The 24,463-nt window shown below is 39.2% G+C and overlaps 2 protein-coding genes across 5 annotated transcripts in view; one reads left to right on the forward strand and one right to left on the reverse strand.

Moving 5' to 3' along the window:
• Positions 1-448: 448 nt before the first annotated feature.
• Positions 449-12,796, reverse strand: maea (macrophage erythroblast attacher, E3 ubiquitin ligase). Of its 2 annotated transcripts, none has more exons than XM_044205670.1 (9): positions 12,668-12,796; positions 8,189-8,371; positions 5,896-6,099; positions 5,459-5,581; positions 4,624-4,700; positions 4,375-4,483; positions 3,048-3,181; positions 2,563-2,758; positions 449-2,393 (listed from the first exon to the last, which is right to left on the reverse strand). In XM_044205670.1, the coding sequence occupies exons 1-9, from the start codon at positions 12,734-12,736 to the stop codon at positions 2,298-2,300; spliced, it is 1,191 nt and encodes a 396-aa protein (XP_044061605.1). In that variant the 5' UTR covers positions 12,737-12,796; the 3' UTR covers positions 449-2,297. The 2 variants fall into 2 exon arrangements, with proteins under 2 accessions (XP_044061605.1, XP_044061606.1); XM_044205671.1 differs by lacking the exon at positions 12,668-12,796 and adding an exon at positions 11,632-11,765.
• A 1,662-nt stretch (positions 12,797-14,458) lies between these two features.
• LOC122880490 (C-terminal-binding protein 1) overlaps positions 14,459-24,463 on the forward strand; it is a 31,579-nt gene continuing 21,574 nt past the window's right edge. Inside the window, exon 1 of one of the 3 annotated variants that reach the window (XM_044205679.1) lies at positions 14,459-14,508. In XM_044205679.1, coding sequence (XP_044061614.1) covers positions 14,502-14,508 — 7 coding nt within the window. In that variant the 5' untranslated portion in view covers positions 14,459-14,501. Of the gene's footprint in view, positions 14,509-20,460; positions 20,697-24,463 lie in introns of those variants that run through there. The other 2 variants (XM_044205681.1, XM_044205678.1) reach the window with 2 other exon arrangements.

Below are 24,463 nucleotides of genomic sequence, written 5' to 3' on the forward strand. Positions count from 1 at the left end.
GCCCACTCATTGTCCTTGGGGCAAAACTTAATTTGCACCTTGGTGACATCACAAAATCAAGGTTTAGTTTGAGTCATGAAAGATCACAAAACCAATTGTACTGCCAAATCTAATCAAATCTTAATTTCTAAGTCAAATTTGCCTAATTTTTATCTTGCTCATGTATTTCCATGAGATCCACATTACAGATAAGTGATCGACACTACAGTATATTACCATCTGTAAGCCTGCTTTTCACAGCTAGACCCCAAAACGCCCACACAGAGTGCTGACCTCCTCAGATCATGGAGATGTAGTTTCATGTGAAAGACACAAAACTTGGTGGCATTTCCATGTCAACAGAATTGCAGTGAATCGTTAACCTTGTCACACCTAGCAGAGCTTATGGTAATGTTGATTTTAGAGCCCACAGAGCAAAGTAGACATTGCAAATAAAGAAACGCTGAAATCAAAGTTCACTGAAATCTTTATGAGGCATATTGCTCATGAAACAATCCCTTTATCTATTCTACCAACACAAACACACAGGACAGTCTGTGTATTTACAGATACAGTTCCAAATAATTTATGGACACAAATGAGGCAACTTTTGGTTTTTCTATAAACAAATGGAACAAATGATTGACCACAAGACTGGTCGTGTTTAACATAAAACTGCATTTTTGGATTGCTGGGTGTTCATTTTCACAATTTAAGGGTTGTGTGTGCATTAACTGTCATTGAAGTCAACTTTCCAGATGTGTGTATATCTTGTTCTGATCACATTCACAGCTCATCCATCATTTACAGTAGGTTTTCAAAGTTATAGAGGATGAGTCATGTTTTCAGATAACCAAGAGTTTCGCAAGAAAAGGCCTCTTAATGCATTTTTCAAATAAAGGTAGGCATGTGCATGGAACTACGTGTAATGTTGAAGCAGTTGGTGTACTTTTATGCTACGTAAACCCTGTAGTGTTCATACCGCAAGCAGCTTTAAGATACGCCGAGTACAAGACTGAGAAAAATATCAGCACAGCCTTTCTCTTTATTATCTTGTTCATTGTTGGAAAAATAGTTATGAAATTAAAACTATTTGGGCAATGTTGCATTAACTAAAATCACCCAGGGTTTCATCTTGAATAATAATGATAATAATAGTTCATGGAACTGTACTCTCTTTTAGAAAAAGAGAAATTGGTTGAAGATAACTGAAAATGGCAAACCTCACACACATGAAGACAATTTGTTTAATAATTGTAATAAAAAAAACATCAGAGATGGTTGTCTTGTTTCAATATTGCGCAAATTTCATTATGGCAGTAAATACACCATAATTAATATTACCAAGTTTGTGAAACTAACAGCTTCCTCAGAAATGAGAAGTTATACTGGAACAACCAGTTAACTTGAGGATACTGTGGCTATATCAGGTTTACAACACCCAAGAAAAGACTTGTTCAATTCACACAGCAATCTTCGTAGAAGGTTCATCTTGGTTGTTGTTACTTGTCCCCAAAACCACTGAATTTATACATGAGAATGATCAATTCCTATCTAATATTTACATTTGAAAAGGAGCCTACTGCGGCCCAAATCAGGCTCCAGTTTCACAGCCAAGGGGGATGAAATGCAAAAAGGTAGGCAGTTTAAAGGAGGCATTTAACATATATCTCCCCAACAACCCACCAAAAAAACCAAAAAACAAACAGACAAAGACAAAAGGATGTCAAGAGCATGCATCACAGAATGAGATGCTACCATGTGACCAGGAAGCCAGCCATGTTTGTTTTGAAAAAGGCCCAAATCTTATGTTAATCTAGTTAACACTGTCCTTCCACACGTTATATAAGTAACAAAAGAACACCACTAGTGAAAGGAAAAAGTCAAAGTAACCTCAAGTTTATTTGTTGTAGTAAAATCAAATATCTACCTAGCAGTTTTTCACCACCCTCAGTCCTTTTCTGTAGTCTCTAATCTTCAGTGTGAGGGTGTGTAAAATAATGACAATGTTGATAGTCCATGTGCTTGAATGGATCAGATCAAACGACTTCTTGTTATCTAGCCACATCTAAAATAGTCTGAAAGGAGAGGAGTCCAGTTTCTGTGTGATAAAATGGGAGGGGGAAAGTGAACCGGCAAACTTGAGCTGATTGTGTATTGGGAGGGGAGGGTTGTGGGAAATATTGGGTGCGTCTGTGTGGGGAAGAAGGTCACTGGATCACAGCTCCACATGTGGCTCTCTGAGTAGGCCAGGTCACAGGTGATGAATGACGGGCCATTTTCAATCATGTTAATACTCAGACGATTTATCTGAGTGATCACATGATATAGACCTTCTCAGCCTGAGAGAAGTTGAAGACTTCTTTGGTTCTGGGACAAACCACTTTATCATCTTGGCGGATGGACAGAAGTGACTGGAAGAGATAATAAGCAGAGAATAATAAATTAGAATGACAAACACACATTACAGTTTTATATGACTTTTTCTTGCTTCCATACTGCATTTTAAAGTGCTCTAACATAGGTAGAAATAGCTTTAGAGCACAGTCCCTGTACTCTTGACTGCTCTAGTTGTGTACTCACGTTGTAGCCGTAGACATATCCATTAGGCAGCATCATTGGAGGGTTGTTTTCATTCATGACCTCACCAGAGATCTTACAGACTAGTCTGGAGTTGGCGCAGTGGGCCATGGGTAGTGGTTGGGCCAACTTGTTGAGGGATTTACTGCACACTGGGCAGTCTGGGTTCTTAGAGGTGCCATCTTCCTTGTAGCACTGACTGGAATGGGCATGGAGGTTAAGTACCAAAACGTATGTCTCTTTGTATGAGGTTATTATGGGTCTCACAGCAGACACAATCAGTGGAAAGGATAATCTACTCTACATTTTTTTAAGCTTATTAGGTAACATTTCCAGTTAGACAGTAGGAGAGAAGAAGAAAGAGGGGAGAAAGTCATGTGTGAAAGTCATACACATACCACTTTGTTTCATTCACAATGAAAATAAATTGAAAATAAATTAAAAGGGCAAAAGCAACTTATTATTGGAAATAAAGTATGGTAGGATACGGTGTCTTGATGGCAGATAGACCAGCCTGTAGGGTGATAGTGAAGACAGAGTTGTTTCCCAGCTGGTGCAGTCTGTAGTTGTCATATCGGAACTGCTGGATAAGCATCTTCCAGCGAGCTGGATCCAAAAGATCCTGATGGAACAGAAACAACAAGAGATAGAAATGAGAGTTTTACACTAACAGCCATTTGAACACAGACTTCAGACCCAGCAAATTCTAATCCTGAGAATGCACATACGAGGTGCAGACCAGGGTCACATAACTCTTCTCCAACATGCTATTTTTATTCCTACACAAAGTATGTTTATTCCCCAAACATTTTTGACTACCAGTGTTCACTGGGGCGGTTGTAAACTGCAACACAAACCAGCCCTGTCACCTAGTGATGCGTCATTTGTAGCACACTGGACACGCCATGCAGACAGTAGCCAAGTAATCAATGTAATGTAGCCAGGATGTTCCAATCCCAGGAGCAAACTGTGACACTTGGCATACTCTGCCGATATATGTTGACCTCAAGAGGTTGTTTCATCATTCCTCTGGAAACAACACCATCAGGCACGATTTGGGACTCTTTAATTAAACGTGATTAGTACGGATGCCAAGGCTTTGTTTTGTTTGTTTGTTTGTTTTTTAGAAAACTCTGATTAAGGGCTCCCTGCTTCCCAAACACAGCTGAGCATGTAGGCAAGAGTATTTTCACTACAAAGACATTCTACAAGTGTAGTGTAAATGCATTTTCTAAATTAAGTTATAGTTAAATCCTTTTGATTCGGCTGTAAACTATGGTGGCAACATTATCAATGAGGAGGATTTTTAAGTGGAAGTGAAAACAACACTGCTACTGAAAGCAACTACCTATGGACAAATTTAAAGTAGCACAAGAGGGAATTGATAATTATTTGTTTTTAGAAGACAACAGAGGCCCTCTAGTGGCTGGTCTGTTATATAGTATTTTCTCTGCTTGATCTCTATAAAGTTCCACACAAACAATTTCAGCAGTGTATTCCACGTAATATAAGTATCTGTTATGTTTATGATTAGTCCACAGTCTGCAGTCATGTAAACACAGCTGCATTTAATGACAAGATAAGATGTGTATCCACTAAGAAGAATATAGAAGTAGGGTGATCGGTCTCAGCTGTCTTTGATGGTATTGGCATGAATGGTATTGGTGTGAATTTTTGTATGTAATACTTTCAAAATGGTAGAAACCCAGATGACCATAATATTTCTTGGTTGTATGTGTGTGAAATGGGCCTGACCAAAAAAAAAAAAAAACCCACTTGTACATATTTTCACTAGGAAAGACCTTAGGTTTTTACCTTGTATGGGGAGATATGTGTATCTGATGGGAAGGCCAGCATGCCCATCACTTGCCGAACTTCATCCAACTGCCCACCTTCTGCTTGGCTGAAGTGCTTCCTTGCATGTCTGACATACACAGAGTCATACACAAACCAGATCAGTGGGTGATATATTTTTGTTTTAGTGGCTTCAATAGTGGTTAAAACTGTAATTGACTGATTTAAGGTAAGACAGTTAGTGTGTAATGCCCAAATGCATATATGTACCTGACTGCATCCATGCGTTTGTTTTGTCTGATGAGCTCAATGAACTCCTGGATTCTCAGACTGAACTCAAGACAACTCTGTCAAAAAAACAAACAAAAGTTGCCGGTAAGTTTAAACCACCAAAGTGCTGCAAAATCCTCATAGCTTCTATTTTGCCCTTCATGAACCTTCAGAGCAGGCAGGAAACTGATGTCTTTAATAAAACTCCTGCAGTGCTGGTAGATTCTCCAGCTGCCCTTCAATATTTTAACATCCAAATGGATTTTTGGAACAGAAAAAAAACACATATCCTACCACTATGGCTGGTAGAGCTAACCCACCCGCCACCCCAAAAAAACCAGTTGGAACTAAAATGTACCTGCTTTTGGCATTGAGCTGGAGCTAAACTGAACTAAATTTCAGAAAGAAAGAAAGAAAGAAGCATCCCGAACTAACCATATGAATATTCGGTCATCTATGCAGCACAAGGCTGACTCTCAAGAGGAAGATTATCATGTCTTGGCAGAGGTCTGAGCTCTACTGAGTACTTTCTGGTTTAATAGGATAATCCTAGGATTAACACTTCAACTTGCTGCCACTTCCAGAAGGGCAAAACACCTTAACATGTTTGTTTCTGAGCACAAACACGGTTACAGAGCCGATTCTTGTTTAGAAAAAGCCGAAATATGCAACATACAGAACCAATAAGCACTTGTCCATATACTTCTGCTTGCTTGACATGCTTGACTTAAACCTATGAAGTAACGATGTTTTTTGTTTGTCATAAGCATGACTTTTAGGTATTTGTCAGGCCTTAACTTTAACTTAAACAATTTAACTCTTGTAAATGAACTACCTTCATCTTGCGGAGGCGGGACTTGTTGTCATGGCACCAGGCTAGGCAAGTGGCCGTCTCCTGCCTCTCCAGAGACTCCTCCACCTCCTTAGCTGTGAGGAACATCTCAATGTTCACCAGATCCTAACAATACAGGGGAGTGGATATATTAATAGAAAAGAAGGGCATCAGAAAAATACAAAAACAAAAGTTCAGCAAAGTGGTGAACAAAAGATTAGATTCACAAACAATTGGTAAAATGATGAATTAACTTATCAAAATGTTTTAGTTATCAGGATGACACAAGTGACACAAGTTAAACCAACAGTTTGTGTTTATCGAACAGTCAGTGAGTCTTAGTTTTGTCCCAGTGTTCGCAAATACATAATACTATGTAACCTCAAAGACCTCCTGAATGACCTTGAGACAAAACAGATCATTCGCACACAGACAATTACCTCTATACCGCTCTGTCTGGCCAGTTTAACAGCTGTGTTGTAGTAGCCGCAGCGCAGCAGATGTTCAACCATCATGCGGTCCATGCGTTTCTTCTTCCACAGGTTGACTGAGGCCGGCTGGTCGCTGCTGTGCTCCTTCAAGTGCTCGATGCGACGCTTACAAAGCTTCGCACTCTCGTCTTCTGCTTGGATGGACTCGGCAGCCTACAGGACACACACACACACACACACACACACACACACACACACACACAAGAACAATCAAGATATTTACAAAATATGTGCATCATGTAAAACAGAAATACAAGTTCAAATTGATGAGCATTCAATAATCATACTTGTTGTAACCTAATTGTATCGTAATGCTTGGCTTTGTTAGATTTCCTAAAAGAAGAAGTTCAAGTTTTTCTTTCTGAGGAAATAAACCAAACAGAACTGTATTATATTTATAATATGTAATACAGCTTGTTTTTGAACAGAAAGAAACACTATTTTTTATAAACCCTCTGGCACTGCTGATTACTGCAAACTGATATGATACCTATTAATTAATTATCATCTGCGCATGGCTGCCCTCACACTGAAGCCAGACCAGAAGACTTTTCAAACCTTGAACATTGTTGACGACAGGCCAGACTGAACAGCTGCTTCCTGTTCTGTAGATAAACGGTTATGTGAGGGAGATAAGTTGGCTGTCATGAATATGAAGGCAAGGGATCCCACACATTGAAAAATGTATTCCCATTGCTGCATGTTACATTTATATTAGAAAATGTTTTCTGAAGTGACGTAGAAGTAAGGAAACAGTGGTGAAGAGTCTTATATCGTACACTACATGATTGCATTCCTATGTGCACTGTTCCATGCCACTTTAGATTTGATTTATTTCAAAACAAAATTGCATTGTTTTGTTTTTGTTAAACACGACCTCTCTGGTTAAGTCTCCTTTTTATGCCTTGAACTAAACTATCACTTTCAGATTTAATTCTTGACTTTTGGACTACTTTTCTCTACACCAGATTTGGCCCAACATATCTGGGGAAGAAAAAGCTCTCACGCCCCTAGCAAGTCAGTGCAGTATCTAGTATAACCTAGCTTTCAACACAATGAAACCAAAGTACCTGCTGCATGTTGGCACAGAGGACAAACGAACTGCGGAAGTGTGTTTTGATCACTTGTTTTCTGCCGTTTTAGAAAGGCTTGATAGAAGAACCAGCCAGGCAGCATTCCACTGCTGACAAACACAATCCACTAAGTTATACCCTTATAAAGAAACTACAGTTACAAAAAGGTGCTTTTGTCAAGGGCGAGTAATGTAGCTTTTAATAGCTGGCTCTCGCTGAATGGATATCTTATTTGTAGATGAGCTCCTGCTGGTGGTGTAAGTACCAGGGCCAAAACCAGAGCTTGAATTTTCTAATTGTTAAGAAGTGGGTGAGTGTTTTCCTACATTTACAGTATTTTACATCCTCTCAAAGAAAAAGTGCAAGTCTTTGTCTTCCTCAGAGCTTCTCAATGGATTGCCATGCAAAATGGACATTTATTGGCTTTATGAGGATAATGATAACTAATGAGGATAGATTTTAAATAGAAACACTATCATTTTTTCTGTTAAATCTTCATCGACCCAAAGCCAGATTTCAAAACCTCCAAAGTGGTTACAATTGAAAAAAAACGGCCTTGAAGTGTAGTATCAACAGAGAAGACAGAGCTTAAAACACAGACATGATTGTTGTGATAAACCTTAGTTGCACTTGCAAGCTATGTTAAGCCAACTTTCTGTTATCTCTTTCTGTATCACTATTTTGTACAAGAGCAGAAACAAAAATGGCAAGATATGACAATGGCAACACCTCTATCGTGAAATTAGTTTTAAAGAAACACAAAACAAGAGATAACGAGGCAAAAGAACCCTGATTTAGCGCAGAAGGTATTTGGCTGTATTAGTCTAAAGTGCCTATCATCCAACCACATTTCTTAGCAGAAGGTGGTGGTAATGAACAATTTTCTTGTTTGTCAACCATAAATAAACTAAAAGAGAAATGTGAGGAAGAGATTTAAGTGTTGTGGGTTTTCTTTGCATTTCAGTGTACACTGTGAGATAATGATCCGAAAACACTGCTGATGACAAAACTTTCAACATGCTCCCTGTACACAACTTACCATAGTGGCAAGTCGTTAGCCATTCTGGAAGTTAAAAAACTCACCAGGGATTGCGTGTGTTTGACACAAACACCTCTTGAAAGTTGATAGAGAGGAAATTGCTGTGTGGAAGTGTGTTTGTATAAATCACCTTCCTCTTCAAGGCGCTGAGTTTCTCCACCACACCATCCAGCAGTGACACCACAGAGTCGACCACTGGAAAGCTGCTCAGCGTCTTCTCCAGCTCTGCAACAACCATTGTCACGTGACTTGTCTCCCGGTCGATGTTCTTCTGAGCCGCCCTGAAACGTTTGTTCAGAGTCTCGTAGGGGACCTGCAACGAAAATGCCATGGGACATTTACCTCGGTGTATCAGGCATTCGGGTTTAGCTGTGGCAAAGAGCAAGCAAGCAGCTCAGGAGAATTTTACAAGGCTTCATTAGTAAACAGCTCAACAAACACATATGAAACTGACCTCTAGCTAAGGTTTTTACATTTTGCAAAGGGAGAAGGTTGTTTAGTTGTATAGCTGAGCTATAAATCGATCTTGTACAAAAAATAAAAACTATATTCTGCCATAATGACTGTTACTCCAAAGACAAATAAGTAGTTTGCATAAATATCCTGTCTTGTAGCGACTAAAGGGACTGGAGCACACGCAAACAATCGCATACAAACAAGGAATGAACAGTCTACCCAAATAAATACTGATAACATTTACCTCATTAAAGTGACAAAATGAAATTCCTTTTCCAATACACAAAATCATTTCTTTCACTTCTGCTGTTAATGTTTCTTCCAAATATGTCACCGGCAGTTGGAATGAGATTAATCAGCAGTGTGCCCTATGATGCTCTGAACTGTCGTCTAGCAGCCTAAATTCATGACATTTCTGGAGCCTGAGAGAACTCCACAACGGAAACAAATTACAGCAGGAAGCAGATGACTGCAGCCTACTTTTTGAACTGAAACAATCCAGTCTTTCTCGCTATTCCAATCAGAGTATTTGATCATTGCTACATTTAATTTCACACGGTATTATGTTAGTTAAAATGTGTATCTTTAGTACATCTATAATTTGCACTGTACCAACCTGAATAAACATGATCCACTTAATCCTAACAAATTACAGTTTAAAGTTTTCCTAATACTTTCTGTGACAATATCTTATTAATATTAAAGAGTTTCCCTTCGGGAATCAATAAAGTATTTCTGATTCTGAATGAGGCTTCCGATTGATTGAATATTTCATTATTGGCCTTACAAGTGACTTGTGAGCCACAAATGTTTACCTTCCCCGCATGAACTGTGCTGAATTCAGTTTAAACAAAGCTTGTTTATTTGGCTCTAGTAAAATATAAAAAAATCTGATACTATGTGATTGTGACACCTGCTAAAAATTCAACAATCTATGCTTATTGTTTTTAGAATAGTAATTATTATATAAACTGATATATAGCTACAGGTTGTATACTTCAGAGGTTGCGGCACATAAAGTATCATGAAAACGCAGCGTAGAAAAGCAACAAAACATGAATGTTGAAATTTCATGCAACACATCCTTATCCTTATCACAGAGAAGCTTGGAACTATAACATCTGTATCATAGAAGAAAATCTGTATTCAACAAGATCTACAGACCATTATCTATGATCAAACTAAACAGCAGTGCTTTTCCCCCTTGTACTACAATACAAGATGACTTCGCAGATACCTGTGAACCAGATACATATGACCATTGTGATTCCTTCTCTGAGATATTGCATAAAAAACAAGAGGAGAGCTTTGATCCACTGAGAGGATTTTTTCCCCCTTTAAGTTAAAGCCAAGTTAATTTCACAAATCACTAACACTTGAGAGGAAAAATATGCAAGCGTGCCACAAAACATGATAGAATAGAGAAAGTTGCTTCTCTGCTGGAATTACTTTTGTTATCATTAGAATCCAGTTCTAATTTTGCCAAAATAAAACCCAGAATGAGACCCTGTGATTCAGATATTTAAATTGTACCACAGAACAGTTTTGTATGCACTAGTAAATATTCATTAGTGTCCCGTTGACAGAAACAGGGGGCTTATTCTGCTCAGGAATGTGTATGGCCACTGTATGAGAAGGAAAAGATGGAAAAGGCATTGGCTTTACGTCAAGTCTCCAGCATTTTCTTCCCTGAGGGCTACATCAAGATCAGGGCTTGCCACTGACACATTCAACTGGTCAGTGTTTGATTTTTTTGTGACACACTTGGCCACAGGTCAACAAATTAATTGGGGGTTATAAAATGAAGGCTTCAGTAGCCGGGTACAGTAGATGGTGATGATTAACCTACAGCAAGATGTAGAGAAAGACAAATCATAAAAGACAAGATATATAAAAAAGAGTAGGATTCCCAGTGTATGCAAACTAGCAAGGTTGAGCAGTATAATGCTGTAGACCTTAAGATCACAGAGATTATGTCAACTGAATGAGATTTTGCTATACTCTCTACTGAAGCTATGCATTTAATATTTCTGGTTGTATAAGGCTATGGCAAGAAATGTTGCAAATCAATCAGCAGAATGTGATGACTGATTTCCCAGCTATTTCATTCACTAGATAAGCCAAAACAATCATTCAAACCTGGATATTTTATCTATTTTATCAATTCATTTCCAGAAAATAAACTATATCAAAAAACTATACCTTTACCAGATTTTCTGATGATTCTCCTGTGCATTTACAGAAAATAGAAATATTCCCATTTTGAATGTGACTGGCTACTAGATTTTATGTATGGTGTTACTCTTTTCCATACAAGCTTGATTTACTTGACAGTTAATTGACATGTAATTCAGTCATGAACACGTTTCAGACAGCTATTATAATGGCAAGGCTGACACTGTGTGAGTGGTTGTCTTTCATGATTTGTTGGGAGGTGGCTCACTGCAAGAGACATCTACAAGCCCACTCGAAACAGTGCACATTACTCATTAATGATCATCAGAATAACTATAATCATTAAATGGCTTTGGTAATTTTAGCAAGTCTGAATCACTTACCACGACTAAAGCCACATTAGCTTAAATATGCAGCATTACAATGTAATTTGACTGTGATGGGCCTGTAATTTCAGCATCCGGGTTTATAACTAACAAACCACTGGACAAAGTGGGGTTGTGGTCATGCTCACAAAGACACACATACACATAAGAATGCTTGTGGTAAACTTTAGACTGATCTGACTGAAAATGTTCAAAAACATCCCCAAGGACATAATATCCATGTTGCTGGTAATGCAGATTTCTCAGTGTTTGTGTCAGGCATCACTGTGACATAATTCTGCTCCATATAGCTCCAAATGTAATCAACACTGCTCTCCCCCAGCTGTAGACTCCCATTTGATGCCAATTATAACCATCATTCCTTTCTTAAAATGGTGCCCATCATCCTTACTGCAGCATCCAACCAAAGACAGACATATCCCCAAACCACAGCCATGCTTTCTGAACACAGACAAGTCTTAACATCGCCAACAACACTAAACGCCACGTTATATTCATCATGACAACATCATGCCATTGGTTACCCCACAAAAGCTGTCAATACATTGCTACTCACTGCTTTATATGACGACGCTTTCTTGGTCTCTGAGGCGGCTGAACAGAGGAGGCAGCCCGGACTTGTTTTAGCCCGTCTTTTAGCAGTCGTGTCGCAGTAACGTTGTGTGGAATGGAGGGACGGTGCGTGTGTGCGGCAGCAGGCTGTGATTTCTCTCGCTGGCCATTTTGAAGTGCAGAGAGGCAGCAGCAATCTGATGACACTGCGCTAACTCGCAGGACTGACTCTCTGTCTGACAGCGTAGCGTTACGGGCTCTCCCCTAGCGATTTCAACCGATCCATCCTTCCAGCTAGAATTTGCATGCTCGACGTTACGTATCTGGTAGGCTATTCATCTTTTGCGACGATAAAAGATGGCTAATGCTGGTTTTACCACAGCAAACTAGCTAGCAGGCCACTCACGCCTGCCAGCCATATCTTTGACGCCGTGTCTGGCTGTTGAAGGGATGAGCAACCACGTTGTTACATGTTCTGTCAGTGGTGATGTTTATTATAACATTAATATCATCCTTTAACTGAATGCTACTGCCAAACGGTTAAGTGCCCAGACTAGCGTAGCCGTTAAACGCCCACACACATTAATGTGATGCCACATAGCTAGCGAACGTTAAATGAATGCTACGTTAGCTATCTTAGGCAGGTAGCATTACCTGACTTGTCACAACTAATGTCAAAAGACCATTTTGACAAAAACAGGCTTAAACTTAAGCTAACAGCTCTGAGGCCCTCGACACACTTGATGCCAATAATAAGAACTCATCAAGGCGATAGACAGCCAGCTAACTAGCCACCAGCTATTGTTCTTTATCGTACTACTTGATCTTTGCTATTGCTCTTCAAAGGTAGGTTAGTTAGTGGACGCTGCTACCTGGCTAAGCTAGTCCAGCTAACGTTAGCCTCCCTGTCAAGTTCTCAGGTCTCGCTATCAAATGAACTGATAATCCCCATTTTCCAAAGAGCATCAAACACATCGTGTATTTTGGACACATCAGAATCGTTAGCGTATTAATATGTGCCAGTTTCAGTTTGTGTTTACCTTCAGGGTGGGATATTCTTGGACTTTGAGAGCCATGGACAGTTGAGATGCTGTCTCTTGCACCGCCATCTTGGTTTTGTGGTTTTCTTGTGGTTGTTTGTGTTTTTTTTTCTATCAACTCAGAATGGCCTTGGTGCTCACTACCGCCATCTGGCGAGACGGTGTCAGCACTGACTCTGTGTGTGGGGCGCTTTGTTTGAGATTTTAAGATGCTTTTCCTATCTGATGTGGCTTCAAACTGAAAGTATTTGTTGATTCAAGGTGAAATACAGCATGCTGTTTACATACAGTCAATGTAATGCTGTTGCAGACAAAATAATATCACCACAAGATACATTTAGTAGCTATTTTGGAGCTCTTATTGGCATCACTTGCTCTTGATGAGGAGATTTCACAAGCAGTTTGCCCAGTTATCAATTCCTAGAAAATTTCCATTTTTTTCTGACCACTTCAAGGACCTCTCGTCCACACTGGCCCATAAGCTGAGGGCAATTTTACCTGCACACTCATTTCAATCCATAAACAATGCGGTCCAGCGTGAGAGCACCCAAATTCGCTGTAAAATGTTTGTGATTAAATCAAAGACTGCAGTAAATAATGAACAAATTAATCCTTCAGCATCATTAATCATGTGTTTTTGTATTCCTTAGAGTGGCCGTATTTGAGCATTCACCTAAATCAGAGGTGAGTTTGAGCCTTATCAATCACTCATTACATTTACATAGAACTTCATTTTAAGACCGGATTCCTGTTATCTCATATAGCATCGATTAGATCAGGTTTGAAGACTGAGATTTCAGCTACCAATACCAGACAGAATGGATGACAGGGACAGGCAGTGTAATGCTTAAACAATTTGTTTTTGTTAACTAATTATAAAAATAATAATAATTGTTTTAAGTCATTGATAAATAAACATAAATAGAGATAAAATAATCTTGGGCTGTAAGAAATTGTGATCAGTATTTTTAATTATTTTCTGACATTTTATAAACACTTTTTAGATAGCAATGAATTGATTAATTAAGTATCAATTGATAATGAAAATAATTTAGTTGCAGTCCTAGTGTAGTTCACAGGTCCAATTATTCACATCCAAACATCCTGATAATACAAATTAGATTAGAACCAGAGATTAATGGCAATAAATAAATCTCGTGTGTGGGCAGTTGCATGGCAAGAGGTACTTTTTTTTAGAGTAGGAAATATATGAGGAAATAGCTTGGCTCATTTTCGACATTATTAGAATTTATAAATGAAAAGCCGGCTATATTTTCAAGATGTCAGGAATCAAACATAAAGCAAAAGCTGATATTAGTGGGGATGAGGAAATCAATAATTTATTTTAAGGAATCCTGAATTATGTTTGTACATTTGGAACCCAATCTGGGGTATAGTTCAAGACAGCCACCTGAAATAAAGTGTAAAACCTATAGGATAGGAATTTTATTTTTAATTTATCATCACAATATTTGATTCCACTAATGATGAAATGAAATAATTTTAAAAAGAGAGACCAAATTAGGACAGATATTGTAGACTTTCTAGTCTTTTTTAGATATTTAAAATACAGGTCACAGTCCATAAGTACAACCAGTGAATCCATCCTGCACCCGTTCCATACCATGGCCACATTTCTTTTCCTGTGTGAGTGAGAGCACCCTCCCCCCAGCTGCGGTGAACATATTGCCATTGGCTGCTGTCCAATGCCAGGCTGTGCTGATTGGCTGGCACAAGCTCTAATTGCTTACAATTGGCCCATTATCTGCTGCATGCCCCACCCCCACCCAGCTTTGGAACAAAGTGGATCAGTGGACACACAGAGAGGAAGGTGATGCAAGGTTTGTGATGTATTTCTGGCCCCACATCAAGTGCTTCCTGTGTGTAATTTGCGTGCAGTGTGTGTGAATGTGTGTCAGTGTCTATGTGTGTAAAAATGTGCGAGTTTATATGATAGTAGTGGCTGTGCTTACAGCTTGGCTCTGCACTGTGTTTAGGTTTTGAAGAGATAACTCTATGCCAAGTCAAATAAGGGGGAAATTACTGTGCATGTGTGTACTTACAATATGAAGGCTTGCTTGTATGTGACTGTATGAATATATTTTATTCATATATTTTTGTTGGTGTGTGTACAGTATGTGTGACAGGAGGATTATTATTTGATGAATAAATTGGTATTTCTGCCTCTTAATAATGGATTTTGCACAGAGTGGTTGTTGAATGTTGGAGCAATTTATTAAATCTAAAAAGAAGCAATTAGTCTTTAATTCTTAAGGACTGACACCAAAACCTGGGGACTAATAATTACTCAAATTACATCTTAAGTAAAACCTTACCCTGATGTGGAAATACCATATCTTGAAGTGTACATCCTCTGGACCCAAGGTGGGCTGTTCACTCCTTTCATGACCATCTTCATCACCATACATTATCAGTTAAGGATGTGAGGAAATAAGAGCCAAATTCACAATTATTTTAATTTAAAAAATGAAAATGATATGCTATAAATTGCCAAATTCTAAAATTTTAACTCAACCACGGTTGCTCTTTCTTTATTGAAGACGTTGTCAACTGTACATTTAGAAAGGACCAAGTTTTCAGAGTATATGACTTTTTTGTTTCTATTGACGAGCAGCTTTGAAAGTCCCTCATTACGAATGACAGACAGATGTCAAAAGTTAAGACAATCTGAGATTCAGGTGTTTAAGATACAGGGATTCCTCTTTGAACAAGCTTTTGCAACTTTTTAAGAACCAATACATAATATATACATGCTAGAGCTGAAACAATTGGTCGATTAATCCATTAGTTCAGATTAGAAAAATTATACGTAAGCGTACAACAGTAGAGAGATGGCAGGAAATGAAGGGAGAGAGGGGGAATGACAACAAAGGTCTCCGGTCAGACCCAAACCAGCATTGCTGCAGTTTATGGTTGGCGTCCCAACCCTTAAGCACACCACATGCAACTATTTTGATAATCGATTCATCATTTGTAGTTTTTCAAGCAAAATTGCCAATATTACTTATGTGAGGATTTGCTTCTTTTCTTTTGGACTGTTGGCCGGACAAATCAAGACATCTGACATCACCTTGGGCTTTAGAAACCTGTGATGGGCATTCTTTATCACTTTCTGACATTTAATAGACCCAACGATTAATCGAGAAAATTATCAGCAGATTATTTGACAATAAAAACAATCATTAGCTGCATGATAAGTTATGTTATTATGCTGAAGTAAAAACTGAAGAACACTTGGGACTATGGTTGATATTAGATGTCGAGGTGTTTTTAAAAGGGATTTTTTTCCTTTTCTCTGTTGATGGAGGTGACAGCTTTCTAACAGACCTTAAGACCTTGTACAGTTACATTGTATTGAGGGGTAACAGATGTCAATAAATTCTCTACATCAAACTTTCTAATTCCTCTTTCTTTACTCATCACCCTTTCCCTTTTCTTAACCTCATCCTCCACTCCTTTGCCATCCTCCTAATTTGTTTCTGTTTTTTTACTGCTTTCCTTTTCCTATCCACATTTCACCTCACCTCTCATCTGATCTTCCTCCTTAACCCTCACTCTTCTTTTCTGAGAACCTCCATTCATCTCTTGTGTTTCTGTCCTGCTGGTCCTACCTATTCCAAATCCTTTCACACTGCTCTTCCTCCCTCCCCTCCTTCTCTTCTACACGTGGGTTAGATTATTCATGCCTGCGGTACCCATCTCTTCCCATAGTAGATTAGATTTCTAGTTTCTCCAGTATCTGCTCTCTCCTCTGTAGTGGCATCCACATTGTTCTGCAGCTCACTGTCAGTAACCATAAATCCAAATTGCTTGTCTGTGTGTGTGTGCTGGTGTGTGTGCGTGCCTGCATCTGCACGTTTACCACTAGTACGATGGGGGTGCTACTCGCCTGGCCTCCGCTTGGTGAATCTGCTGAGAAGGAGCTGAAATATTAGACACGCTGCAGTGACTACAGAGAGAGAGAATGGGTGGGAGGTGGGGTGGTGGTGAGCAAGACGGAGATGAAAAAGAGAATGAAAGAGAACGGGGAATCAGGGGTGGGGGCTATGGAGTGCGAATGAGATCGAGAGAGAAATTGGGAGCGATGAAAGATAGCAAGCAAGACGGGCAGATGGGATAGCAGGAGGTAAAGAGATAGAAAAGAGAGAGGGAGGGGAAAGGTAGACAGAGGGGAGGTGAGGGAGGAAGGTAGATGGGAAAGGGTGAGTGGAGAGAGGGTGAGGAGTGAGAGGTAGAGGGGATGGAGGAGGAGAGAAATTGAAAAAGAGGAGGAGGAAGAAAAAACGGTGCGTGTGGAGTGATAAGATGAAGAAAGGGCGTAACTGTTAATGTCCACCCTCACACGATATACAGGTGAATATCTGCTCAGTTTGCACACATAAAAGACTGATGTGTGCTTTTAAATAAACAAAATGTAAGGCAGTAAAATCTTTCTATCTATCCTCTCTTACCTCTTTCCTCCTCTCACTTCTTCTCTCTTCTATTCCTTTCCTTTTCCATCATGAGCAGCATTAATTATTCTGCTGATCATTACTCGTTCCTTTATTCTGAGGAGCATTTGTTCTTCCATCTAACTCTCTATCCTTTTTCCCTATGTCGCTAGAGAAGTCCAGATATTGTCTTCTCCTCTCTCCATCCTTATTTAGAAGCAGCAACTATGTTTCACGTTTCCTCTATCCCCCAGGGGAACATTTGTCTCTTGCGTGTAAGAGGTGGTTGGAGTGAAGTTGCCATCGGCCTTGTCAACAAAATAAATGTATCTGTAGCTTCTCACATTCATGACTCCAGGTTTTCAGTTTGAATTTGATATAAGAACTGAAGCTGGACCCGCACACTTAACCCATTCTTTATTTATTTAATGCTTTAAGAAACGGACTTCATAGCAATACCATCCATACCATCCAAGTATAGAGATATTTGTCAATTAAGAAATTAATCACTTTAGCCTTTGAATTAGCATAATTTGTTGAGTTTAATATATCATGGTTATTATGGCAAGACATTTGGCAGCTCAAGTGCTTCGTCTTCAAACAGCAAGTGGCTGATACTTTTGCAGTGTGGAGTAAAATTCGATGTATTACCCCCTCACAAAGCTCCTAAATCCCACAGCAAACTCTTAAAGAAGCTGTTGTAATTTGACAATTATCTATGCTTCAGTACATCAGCTTTTTCTTGCCTCAAATATAATCAGAAACAGATTTTTTTGTTGGACTGTTTAGTGTTGAGGTGAAAAAATGGGAACAAGCCACCAAGTTTTTTAAGTCTGAAACCCATTGACAGCTTCAGGTCTATGGCTGCCACTGTTGACAGCGATTCAAAAGTCAACTTTTGCATGACAAACATATAGGGGTTTTTTCCACTTCCCCACTCCACTGCTGCCACAGACAGATTTGAAACTTCCCCCTGTGCCACTGTTCAGTGCTGCTGTCAACTGGGCATTAGGGTATGCATCTAGAGATGGTGTCATGGGTCAGACCAGCAGGAAACTTCATACACAGCTGAATTTGGTATATATGTTCTTGCACACAAAATGGTGGGTTTGTGACCAAAAAGAAGCACGTCTTTTGGTTTTGATTTTAAGTGTGTTAATGCTGTTTAACTGAACTGAAACTTTTCACATAGCCACATTCGCTGTTTCCGAATATGCTGGTCAAAAATATCATGTGATTATTTTTTTGGACCACATGTTTTGCTTTGCATCCACAGTTATATTAGTTTTAGTGTTTACGTCTGGTTTTGAGGAATGATTGAGTCACATTCTCCCACCGTGACGCCCCCATCTGTTTTGGACGTCATTAAATTAACACACCTAGAGTTACAGCGACTAGTGGTGTGGGTGGTATTTGCTTGCAGCACTCTAGCAGGCAAGGCGTCAAAAATATGCCAAATGCAATTTTGCTTTGAACCTTGTGTACCCTTGTTGACTTTTGATTAGGCATAATTCCCATCAAATGTCTCTGCTCTCTGACTCATTTGGGTAAGAGATGGTGGCAAACAGATGGAGAGGAGAGGGCGCAAAATTCCAGTTGGATTATTTTATCAATGTGCTATGTACTCTTTGAAGGGAGCCAGAATTCTTATGTACAACCCTGCTCCACTGTCTAAATAAAGCAACAAAAAAAAAACAAAACAAGGAGCAGCACATTGCTCATATTCCTTTGAAGATGAAAAGTAATTTTGAATGGTTGAAGATAATGGTGGGGGTGATAACATATGAGAAAGGTCATGAGTCAGCCTACCGACAGTGTTGAAAACAACTGTTTCCCTGACCCTCTGCCTCTTTTTGGATTTGAACAACTCACCCACTGGCTGTCTGTGACATTTACCAATAGTGAGGATGTGATGTAACCACCGTTGCTGTTAAACTAGCTTAGTCCTTGGCAGTTAGGGGGAGCGTCTGAGGCTGCTTATATCACTGTAGTTATCAAGTGGACAAGTATAGATGAGAGTAACTGTAACATCACCACTGCAGGAATAGAAAGAGCCTGAGCAGGTGTAGAGGTGTTAACCTGACCAAAGCACAGAGATGGAAAGTTTAAGAGATTAAAGTGATTACATGGTACATGAGTAAAAGGTATCTGATTAAAAACACTGCCTGCCATATTTACATGCACATCAAAAGTACAATTATACAATAACACAGCCATAACGGGAGAAGACAAAGCCTATGCCACATCATAGATAACACTATGCTGTTGGCTGGTTTTTATGGTCGACACGTAACAGTGCATGGATATCATATATTTAAGAATCAGAAGAAATTAATTTTGGGTCTCAGATCAAACAGAGAAATAGCTATGTGTTGCAAGTAATGAGATAATATATGAGTGTGTGTAATAGCAAAAAAAAAACAAAAAACCTCAGATTCAATTATGGAATAAAAAAATTGATTAATTTATGATTATAATGAATTTAATTCATTAGAATGGATTAGACTATTGCCTTATTCACAGTTTTGGAAATAATCACAATAATGTGCATATGCAAAGGAAAATATTACGATTATAGAAACTGTAATGTATATGTATTGTATTGATGCGTATGAAAATGGGGTGCAAATGCAGAATATTTACCACTGTAGCATTATTCATGGTAATTATTAATGGTAAGTACAATGTATTATTTAGTGCTGTCAAAGTGGGAATTTTAATGGTCATTAGTAATTGAAATTACTTGTTTAATTTTAAGTTTGAATGTCTTGAAAGAACGCCAACACACTGCTTTGTAGGGTTTGACTCTTTTGTAGGGTTTGTCATTATTTATTAAAAACACACACTGATTATAGTTTCACAACATGTTCTTGCTTATTACAATATAGTTTTACGAGCTTTCTAATTGTTTCCCTGATATGAAAAAGAACAAGTTTTTCCTCTCTTGCTACAGCCTTGTAATTGCATAACTCTTCTTGCTTTTCTTTTTTTCTCCGTCGTCTTTCAGGAAACAAAAGATGAATTTTGGCCAGTGTTAGCTCCTCCCCATTCCTGCTCTCTCTCTCCCACTCTCAAACACACACTCACACACTCTATGTGCTCTCTGTCCCCCGCCATCTCTTTTACACTCTCTTGCCCTCCCACTCCCATAAATGCAGCAGTGCTTGAATTCGGTGTGTGCGTGCACATTTTATTTATTTTTTTGGTGACAGAGACAGAGGGCGAGACGGAAAGACTTGCTGTAATAGAAAGTGAGAAAGGGAGGGAGGGGAGGTTGCTAGAGACGGCAGGGAGGGAAGGAGGGAGGGGTAAGACAGATAGAGAGAGCGGGTGAGCGAAAGGGGACGGAAGGGAGGGGAGAGAGAGAGAGAAAAGAGGGGGAGCACATGTGTATGCTTGTCACTGAGGGGCTGGGAGAAGGACTAAGGGAAGCGAGGTAGCTGGCCACAGCCGCCATATGCTGACTGGATTCCTGTTCATGTCTGCTGCGTGAAGACTGTAGGTTTCTGTTGTGTGCTGGCCGGCTGGGGAACACACCATGGGAAGCTCACATCTCCTCAACAAAGGCATGCCTCTAGGTAAACAACTAGTACTCTGCTTTTATGTGGGAACTATGTGTGTGTCTGTGTGTGTGTAAGTGTGTGTGCCAGTATTTATGAACTCAGTGTACATTATTTTGCCTTCCTCCTCCCCTCCCCCTTCTCTCTCTTCCTCTCCCTTTTTTCATATCCTCCTCCTTCTCTTCTTAATTCTCTCACTCTATCTTTTTATCGCTCAGCCTCTCTCTTGCCACACAAGAATGGTTAGCCTTTTCTCTAGCTCCCTGTGTGTCTGTGTGTGTGTGTGTGAGTGAAGAGGCAAATCTCTGCTATTGAAGGCTGCTTGAACACCTCCATTTGTGGCGACAGAAATAGATCTCTCTCTCCTTCGAGGGCTAGCAAGGACATGACACATATTTTTTTTTCATTGTGCTTCTTTTTTACGGAGCGCGGTTCCCTTCGCACACACAAATCACATGCATGCACACACACACCCACACACACACATTTCGGAAACTCAACTGACACACATATTCAAGTATACACATGCATGCACACAACTGGATTCACATACAGGTGACAGATGCACCTTATTATAGGGCCTGAAAAAGACTGTTGTAGAAAATGGGATCAACGTAGGGCTAAAGAATAAGGTGGGGGGTAGGTGGAAGGTGGATGGAGGTTTGGGTGTGGAGCAGGAGGAGTGTGTGAGGGTAAATGATCATCCACCCTAAAGCTGAATCATTGTTTGTGGTCACCTAAATCTGGATTTGTGAAGCTGTTTCTCCCAAAAGAAACCAGAGATTGTAGAGATTGTAATTTGTGATGTCATCAACACGCTGCGGGCAGTGTGTCTTGATGACATCAAAGATTCAAGTTGCAGCTCTGATCTTTTTCCTTACCCTTTTTTTTCTACCCTCACTCCGGGAAAGATCTCCATATCCACGCTAACTATGCCCTAACAGCTCGAGAATCCAAGGTCATAGGAATAACAGGACTATGAATTATGGTTCAGGGAGGATTTCCCTTTTAAGATGCTCGTGCACAAGTCACTACCAGTCAATAATCGTGAAACTGATCTGTTTCGGCACACAGTGAAGATCACTGATCCTTTAAGGGCTGCTTTAAAATCAGTTTGTCGTTCCTGGTGATTGATGGATGTGTGGATTCATGTTTTGGAAGGCAGGGGTCCTCTGATTCATTAGTGTTGAGTCATGTCTAATCAAATTTATAAAGGCCTCGATCAGTGACACAAACACACATCGGTCATTCCCCCCAATCCCTTATAAAAATCAGATTTGCTGGACAAAAGACTTAAGTGTAATCTTATTGTTGAGTTGAAGACTTGTTTGGGTAATTTGACTTGTATATTTGAATGTATGGAATGATCTTCTAAGCTGATTAAAAGGTAAAGAGTAGCGTGATTGCGCTTAATAGCTTCAGGCAGTTTCCCACCATGAGGTTCCATAGACATTTTATTATGTCAAAGGACAGAATCAAGCAAGCTGCTCATGTTGTGACATGTTGCCAACGTAGAGAAAACCACAACCCGATGTCATTTGAAAGCACTATTAGTTTACAAGCCATGAAACACACCTGCATAACGCAGACTAAATATAGGCTATAACAGTAATGAACAGACAACTTGTTTCAAGGGATTAAAACTTAACATATCCAAAACACTACAGATCCATTTTTTTCATTTGTACCTACAATTGTACACACAATGTTAAAAAAAATATTGCATAGCTGCATTCACATTTGAATTTTAACTGCATCACCATCACCGATGAGCATTTTAGAGACTGTGTGCACTAACAACCATTGAAAGGCTTAGTGCATACAAGAAGGTGCTTGAGCTACAAAGGGAAGCGACAGTGAAAGATCTACCAACCTCTACTGAAAAGCTGGGCATTTTATGGCATGACGTGCAATAATGGTTAGCCAATATAATACTTCCCAGTTACATTTAACTACTTGGAAACAACTTGTGCATTTTATTGAGAAACACTATTCAAAAAGGAACATGTAATTGAGAAACATGACAGTCTAGACAGGTGGCTAAATAACAGTGCCGTCATTGTATAGAAAAATAACAGGCGTACAATGTAACATCCAAAAACAACAATTACTATGTAGGCTATAATTCAACAGCAAGCACAAATTACTCAGAAACATGCACTGTTGTTAATAATGTATATGTCAGCTGAGTCAGGTGAGTCTGTTTAGAGTAACATCTGCAGCTGAAACAACTGCTGGTAGCCATGCAGCAGGCACTCAAGAGATACAGGAGACTGCAAGCTGGCACAGTTTTGCTATTGATGTTATCACACACAAATTTCTATCTGTTGTCTGCACTAAAAGGCTTGCACAGCAATATGTTCTTAGGTGACTATCATTTTAAAAAGTGACAAATGCCCAGTAACTTTGGTTGTCTCATTGTTTAAAATCAGCACCTTGTTTTTTCATCAAGATCTGAAAAAATAGAAACGTAGTTGACTAAATGTGTATGTAAATCTGCTAATGAGAGACTGTGGATCTACTGTGATCACATATATATGTATGTGTGTGTGTATAAATAAATAAATAAATAAATAAATATATATATATATATATATATATATATATATATATATAAGTGATATATAAAATAAATCTCATCTAGGCATACTGAGTACTCTCAACTAGACACTATTCATGCTCAGCAACAGTAATAAACAGCCATTCTGACTAATAAACCTACTCTAATAAATGGAGCAAGTACATAAAAACAATTTTTCATTTTGATGGGGAAACCCTTGAACCCACTAAAATACCCCCTCTGGGTCCTTGAACACCAGTTTGGAAACCCTTAATCTATAATACAATAAATGCCTCATAGCCTTAATAATCCATTAATGGGGCCCATTTGCTCCAGAGTATCCAAACTGACCCCAATCCAATTGAACCTTCAAAATTATTGTGACTTTCTTCTGCATATGAACAGTTAATCCAATATAACAGGCCGACAGCCATACAATAATCCAGTTACAGCCTGGATTTGTCATGTATGTCCTGTAGTGCAAGTATTGCTTAACCCAGTAATTTTTAACCTTCATTCATGACAGCTTACAAATCAGCAGTGCCTACAGGTGACACCCATTAGAGTGGATAAGAGCTTTTCTCAGGTTGTTAAATTTGCTTCACCCTCAGAAGCCTACAGGTTGAAAATTATTTATTTTTTCACAATGAAAAAACTGCAACAACATTTTTCAATAGACATTATGTGTTTTCTAATCCCATGGAAAGGCTGCATATCCAGCCTGCAATGTTGTAATTTTCTTCTGTGACCCTCTAGTTTCTGATGCAGTGCAGGGATGTGTGGGGCAGCTTCTACTGTGGATACCACTGTATAGCTTTATTGATCTAAAACTTTGCAGTAGTTAATATAAAGCTGAAAAGTGTGCTTTAAAACCATAACTGGTTCCTATTTACCTTCATACTAACAAAAAAGCCAAGTAGGACTCCTGTAAAATTGAGAGATCAGTAAATATGCACAGGTTGTCAGCCCTGCTCAGGCACAGAGGTGAATTAACAGTACAACTGGAACTAAAATCTGCATATTCAAACTTTGACTCTGAATTGGTCGCCACAACAAAGCTGCTGCCAAACAGTAATGTATCACCATGTCTGTTTTGCTGCTGCTGCTCTTAGCAATGGGAACAAAATGCCAACAAACCTGAAATGGCTTGCTGATACAGTACCTGCAAATTAAGACCTTGCATATGTGTGTATGTGTAAATGAGTCTGTGTGTGAGAGAGATTCC

Source organism: Siniperca chuatsi, linkage group LG8, assembly GCF_020085105.1.
Source record: "Siniperca chuatsi isolate FFG_IHB_CAS linkage group LG8, ASM2008510v1, whole genome shotgun sequence".
NCBI classification, from domain to species: domain Eukaryota; kingdom Metazoa; phylum Chordata; class Actinopteri; order Centrarchiformes; family Sinipercidae; genus Siniperca; species Siniperca chuatsi.

Bases quoted from the DNA above. Each gene is read 5' to 3' on its own strand.
- maea (XM_044205670.1), bottom strand. From the start codon at position 12,736: ATGGCGGTGCAAGAGACAGCATCTCAACTGTCCATGGCTCTCAAAGTC. The intron at 8,372-12,667 runs GTAAACACAAAC...TTTTCGTTGCAG, and splicing joins AAGAATATCCCACCCTGAAG to GTCCCCTACGAGACTCTGAA. The intron at 2,394-2,562 runs GTGAGTACACAA...TATCTCTTCCAG, and splicing joins GATATGTCTACGGCTACAAC to TCACTTCTGTCCATCCGCCA.